The 6,997-nt window shown below is 27.2% G+C and overlaps 1 protein-coding gene across 1 annotated transcript; it reads right to left on the reverse strand.

Annotated features, from left to right (window-relative positions):
* Positions 1-2,739: 2,739 nt before the first annotated feature.
* Positions 2,740-6,095, reverse strand: LOC129608287 (fork head domain transcription factor slp2). The gene has a single exon (XM_055519692.1). The coding sequence runs from the start codon at positions 5,463-5,465 to the stop codon at positions 3,888-3,890; it is 1,578 nt and encodes a 525-aa protein (XP_055375667.1). The 5' UTR covers positions 5,466-6,095; the 3' UTR covers positions 2,740-3,887.
* Positions 6,096-6,997: the final 902 nt, after the last annotated feature.

The following is a 6,997-nucleotide window of genomic DNA, read 5'->3' on the forward strand; positions in this document are numbered from 1 at the left end:
ATCAAAACCATTACTATTAGAATTAGAAGCTATTACTATTAGGTGATGACTAACACAAAAAAACTTTATCCATGTCAATACGAGTATGTTTGATTTTTCAAATAAGTTTATGAGTAAAAACTACATACGAATATCAGCAGTTACTGTACAATAGCGCAACGTAATTTATTAACTAATCTTTTTTTTTGTAATTACAGACTCTCGTGTGTTGAATTTTACATTTCAATCTAGACTTTTTAAAAAATTATTATTCCTCTTCGGCCAACATGTCCAACTAATGCACCACCAAATATTTACTTAATTTTACTTAATTTTTTTGTTAAAAAATGATAAGGTAAATAATCTGAATAATTCATTGTACTCGTATTTCATTCGGAGGCGAAAATTATTATATTAAAGTCTGATTTCTTTTGTCAATACATCAGCAAGGGGGTGAACCACTTGTTGAGTTTGTTGTTAAATTATAAAAAATCCAAATTATTTTATTTGATTTAGATTGATGAAATTTGAAAAAAACATGACAAATTTTTCTGAATGCATTGCACTTGGAAAAATTTATAATCAAAAATTATAAAATTAAATTAAGTTAAGAAAGTATTGATGAAGAAAATTATTTAATTTTATAAAAATACTAAAAATATTTTTATTATCGTCATCACATTTATTTTTATTACAAAATAAAAAAGAATTTAATTTTATAATTGGCAATATTTTAAATTTTTTTTTTTCGTTGAAAAAATTTTGTTAAATAATTTTTGGTTTTGTTTTTAGGTCAAAAATCTTAAAATATTGTTTTGCTTATCGCAATATAAGTGAAGATAAAAATTGCAGTAGAAAATTTTGGTTTTGATTTGACAAAATGAAATTAATTTGGAAATTTATTTAATGATAACTGCTACGCGAAACCTTGAGGTTATTACAGTTGACTGGAAATTCATTTAAAAATATGCAAAAAGCTGAATTCATTAGTGTTTCCAGAATCCGTTTAGTTTCAAAATAAAATTATTATAGTGCCTGTCTATAGTAATTGGAAGACCTCATGCAATTTAAAGTCAACCAATTAGAATTTCAATTGAATACAAATTATCATTGATTACTATAACAATAATTATTATAGGTTTTTTCGAATTTCTATAGTTTTGAATTTTCAATTATAAAATTATTCAAAAAAGTCTGAACACACTTAATAACTAAATACATTTCATATAGCCTCTAATCGGAATCACGACCTCCTGCTTTGTATTGTTAAACGAGTTGAATGAAATTTTTGCAGTAAATTGTATATCCTCTTTTTCAGTAATTTCTTTCTTTTCGCCTTTCAGTTTCAATCATACTAATTTAGAGTTAGCCTCTATAATAATTTAAGAGTCATTATGTTTATTTAAAGAGCCTTTATATATGCAATTATAAATACTATTCAATTTAATTCAAGTCGCATTCATTTCGTTCGTAGAAGTCGAAAATCTCAACCCTACATAGGCAATATTGTGTCTTAGGTTATTTTTCAAAATTATAGCTTTGAATATTTAAGAGATCCTGAAATAGTCTGGAAATAAATTTTAAATTTGAACAGCAAATTTTAATTTTTTTGAGTATCATTTTATTTATTTTTTTTCATTTTTTTTATTTTTATTGTTTTGTGCATTTTTTAATTATTTTTGTTTCAAAAACTTTTCTAAATCAAAGAATTTATATTTAGTGTCCTTTCTAAAAAAAAAAAAGCAAAAAGAAATTATTTTGCTTTAAACTTTTTTTTACACTTCACAGTTTAAAATTTTTTAATAATATTTACTGTACATAACTGCCTAAAAATTAATTGTCTAAATAAAACACCTACAGTTATTAAGTTTTGGGAGTCTGATTACATAGAAAGAGAAGCGTATTGTGTGTGTAAAAATCTAAAAGAAAAAACTTAAGAAATTCGTAGAGATAAGAAATTATGCTTTTTTATTATGTTATGTGATTTTAGTCCTGCTACGAATGCCATTATTTACATTTGTAATTTTGGATTCCAATTATAGGGATTTTTTAATTGATTCTAAATTTAGTAACTTTAACTTTATTTTTATTGCTTCGTTTTTATTAGAGAATTTTGATAAGGAAGGCTTTAACTCAATATTCTCAAAAGCTGATGTTCATTTGAACTTTGCGTTTCATTTATAACATTACAACTAACTGGGTGTGTAACACTTACAATTGAGAGCATTTTCATTCCGTCTGATGATTTCATATTTTTATTTCAAAAATAAATATTATAAAACTTTCATATTTCATTCAAATGTAGTTTAGTTTTCATTCCTGTATGATAGGACTTCTATGTGAAAAAACGTTTGTTTTAATTAACCACTCCCAACTACTCCGAAGTTTAGAATCTTATATAGATTTAAATGGATCCTTAAGCAGTAAAATACAATTTTCAGAATTAGGCAGATTCAATTTTTAAAAAAAATTCAATTTTCTTTCCATTTTAATCAAATTCCCAAAACATTTTTGCGCTCATTACAAAATCTCAATTTTTCTGCTAAAAATTTTCAAATTACAAATTAACTTTTTTACAACTATGTTTTATAAATAAATTATTATAATTTTTTATTTAATTAAAAAAAAATGTTATCTATGATGCGTAATGTTGTATAATGTACAGTTTGTGAATAATTTATTATAAAAGAAAGATCGCTAAAATTATAGGATTTGGAAACATTAATTAAAATTTTTACATCTAAAATTTTTTCTCTGTTTTTCAATAGAAATTAAATAATTTAAAACTTAAACTATATAATATTTACAAAATTAAAATAATAATACATACATACATAAATGTACAGTGGACCTATTTTTATAAAATTATTTACATTTAAAAATATTGATATTTCGATCTTCTAAATAACAGTGAATTATTTTTAAAATTAAATTTCGTTAAGATTACAATATAAAGCGAAAATTACAGTTGATTATGTGTTTACTCAGAGTTGTAACTAAAACTATGCGTGTCATTAAGATCATCAAGTAGACAAGCTAAGCTCAATATTTTTACAGAACAGGATTGCAATAAGTTGTCTACGTGTTTATGAAACCGATATAATGTTTTTTTTTTAATAAATCAATTTACAAGCTAAAGAGAAGGATGTGGAAGAAGTTGATGTTCGTATTCGAATTCCTGACAAAAATTTTTATATTTGGTAAAACGCAATCTTTGATTTGTGTGAAAATTCTTACGATTTTTACAAAACTTCTTAAATATCAATCACAAAACAAAACTCAGAAAAACGTTTGAGCAAAATTTCAGAAACATTTTAGTTTATATTAAAGCATACTCACAATTTTACAAAACCATTAAAAGCAATGCGTCGTTAGATTAACGTTTTAATTGAAGAAACTTGGAAAATTGTGAATAATTAAAAATAATTAGTTTCTAAAATTAACTCTTAACTGATTGTAACAACAAAATTAAGTTGATTACCTTAATTACATTGTATGATTCAAAGCAATTATAGTTTAAAGCTTTTGCTAAGTATAGTATATTGGGTTAATATTTAATTTTTATGTAGATTTTAAAATAAAAAAAAGATTATTCTATTATTAAGCTAGTATTTTTAATCAAAGCTTAACAGTTTTACCATGCGCTTTTTCTTTTAAACACATCCCACCTCAGTACAATTAAAACAACAATATAAGCAAAAAATCATGCTGAAGTACATACCGATTTCTTAAAATTCTTATTAGGACGGCCTTTTGTGCATTTTTTCTATATATACAAAAAATCTGCTTGTATTTAAATATTTTAATCCTCATATAAGCGCATTATTCTATTGTATACATACAAAATTTTAATTTTAAAAACTACTCAATTCATATGCTTTTTGTTAAGCATATGCTGGGATTATTTCTCAACTATTTCTTGAAACAACTGTAACTGGCTTAAATATTGAATTAGGTGATGAAGTTGTTGATTGTGCTGCGGCTACAGCTGCAGCCGCTGCTGCTGCTAAAGGATTTTCCAAACTATTATTAATATTACTTGAGTTTGGGCTTGATTGAGTTAAATGTGTTAAAACATGTTGTTGCTGTTGTTGATGTTGTTGTTGTTGCCTTTGCTGATGTGCTACAACTGCAGCAGCTGCAGCATGCTGTTGTAATAATTGTTGATACTGTAATCTTTGGTATAGTTCAGCTGAAGGTGATGAATGTGTTGATGGAGCAGTAGCTGCTAATAATCGTTCCATTCCAGCCGCAGCACTAAACGCTGGATGTGTTGCTGAGGGTGCAACGCCCATTCCTGGCCCACCTATTGCGCCGGCTGCGGATGTGAACGGTAAACCTAATTGCAATGGAGATGGTTTTGGGGCAAATGGATTATATCGGCTATACATACTAGCTAACAATGATGGTGCAGACCCAGGTGGACCACCTGGGGGATATAAAAAATTACTCAATTGAGGGTATCCTAAGCCGGGAAACATAGGACCTATTAATGAGCGTTTAAAAGCCGCTAATCTTGATCTAGATGCCGCTGTCGTCCTTCGTCGAAGTTTACCAGTTGAACCACCAATAAATACATCTTCTGCAGATGGATCCAACATCCAATAATTACCTTTTCCAGGATCATCATAATGTCGAGGAACTTTAACAAAACATTTATTTAAGCTTAAATTATGTCGGATTGAATTTTGCCATCCTTGTTTATTATCTCGATAATAAGGGAAATTTTTCATAATGTACTCATAAATTCCATTTAAAGTGAGACGCTTCTCTGGGCTTTGCCGTATCGCCATCATGATCAAAGCGTTATAACTGTATGGGGGTTTTTCATTACCCTTCTTATCAGTAGTTTTTTCATCATTTTCACCATTTTCATCATTACCTTTTTCATCACCATCTTCATTATCATCAGCATCTTTCAAATCATCACAGTTATTTGTTTCGCTAATATCGTCAGATGGTGGTGGAGGTGATGTACTTGTAACATCTAAATCAGACTCAATTTCTGAGATCTCTTCATGTCCTAAATCACCGGTGCTGCTCATAGGTGAATTACATGACTCTGGTGCTTCCGGTGATGGTGAATGTAATGATGCTGATCCATGTCGACGATTATTAATGTGGCGATGCTGGTTTTCGTCCTCTATAGTTTCCGGAAGAATAGCATTTATTGAAAAATTTGATCGCAGCATTGGCGTTTTAGCCATATTAAATATTGAGGCTGCTGCTGCTGCTGCAGCCACCGCTACCGAAGACGATGATGTGGCCGGTATTGATAACGAATTTTGATTATTGTTTGACGATACGTTTTTATTTATTTGATAGTGTTGACTATGAGGATTATGATGGGAATGATGATGATTATTACTATTACTGCTATTACTTTGTAACGTTGTATGATGATTATTATGAAGGTGATGCAAATTATGATGATGATGAGTTGGAAATTGATGTAATGTTGCTATTTCACTAGGTTCAATTTTCATAATGATTGATCTTCTCTTTTCTTCACTTAGATCAACCAGTTTTCACTTAAATAGAATTTCTTTATTTCTTTTATTATTAGATTCTAAAAACATGTGAGAGTATTTTTGTCGATTTTTAATCACATTTCAAAAATTATATTTAAAATATTCAGCGAACGGAATTTTGTTACATAAATATGCAACTCGAAAAAATATTTCTTAAAATCATTTGGCTGTTCATTCAGTTGTTCGATTACATGTTAAACTTAAACCAATATTTATCCTTGTCATTCTCTTTTAGCAATTCAATTATACAATATATTTTTCCATAATTTGCTTTGATTTGAAATAATAGATTTGTTCACTGTTTTAATAAACACTTCGAAATTATTAATGATATATTTTTACATTATTTTTTTTTCATATTTCTTCATAAATTAATTTCTTTTAATTATATTGTGCAAATATTTCAAACAATTATTTCATATTTTCCAAAATAATTTACAAATATTTTAAATTATTTTCTTATAAACTACAACAAAAGTATTAAAACTTTTTAAATCACTCTGTACTATGTGTGTATCTTATTCTTTTTTTTTTTTTTTGTATTTTCCTATTTAGTCGGCGGTAAGTTCTTTTTCTTTAAAGAAAATATCCGACAATAAAAACGGAACGATCAATTTGCAAAAAATGTCTACGTCCAACTGAATAACCGAAACGCGATATAATGCTTGGGAAAAAATCTCACTGGTAAACTCTCTTTCTTTTTCTTATTCACCTTTTATTGTTGTTGATTCCATTATATTCTTTTCTTTTCTCTCCAATTACTCAAAACTTGCATTATAGCATAAATGGAATAAAACCAGAAAAACTAATAAATACAATAAAAAAATCCAATTTACGCCTTCTATGTTCTTGAATTGAACCAATCACAAGACACGTTCAGACATTTCTATTGGAAATGTTTAGGTGTCAACTAATAATGTATTTGATAAATTCTGATATGAATTTTATTGCGCATTCTCCTTCTTCTCTCTCTATTTGAGCTTTTCACACTAATATTCAAAATATTCATAATTTTGTCTCTTTTTATTACATATAACTTTTGTATTTCACATTATTAGTAGAAGAAATGAGAATTCCATGTGTTTTATAGTAACTGGAGTATTGAGTAATGAGTATTGAGTAACGTTACTGCTCAAACAGTGTTCTTATTTCTTTTTATAAAAATTCTTATTTATTTATTTATTTATATATATTTTCTGTTCTCTCTTTTATATACTCGTGATTGTCATTCTCTTTTGTTGGTGTTTCTTTAGTATTTTGTTTCTATAAATTGGAATTTCAAAATGTCTACCACTTTTTAACCGTATTTATCTCTACTTTTTTTAATATTTTGCTGATGTTTTGGAACTGTTTCTTATAGAAGTATTACTAGATATTGGAAATGTGTATAAACATGTTTGAATATGCACAGCACATACATATACACCATAAATTTTCTTTTTTTGAGAAACAAAAGTTAAAAAGAGATAGTGCAATTCGTATATTCT

The sequence above is a fragment of the Condylostylus longicornis genome, unplaced genomic scaffold (assembly GCF_029603195.1).
Source record: "Condylostylus longicornis isolate FDR11 unplaced genomic scaffold, ASM2960319v2 ptg000031l, whole genome shotgun sequence".
NCBI lineage: Eukaryota > Metazoa > Arthropoda > Insecta > Diptera > Dolichopodidae > Condylostylus > Condylostylus longicornis.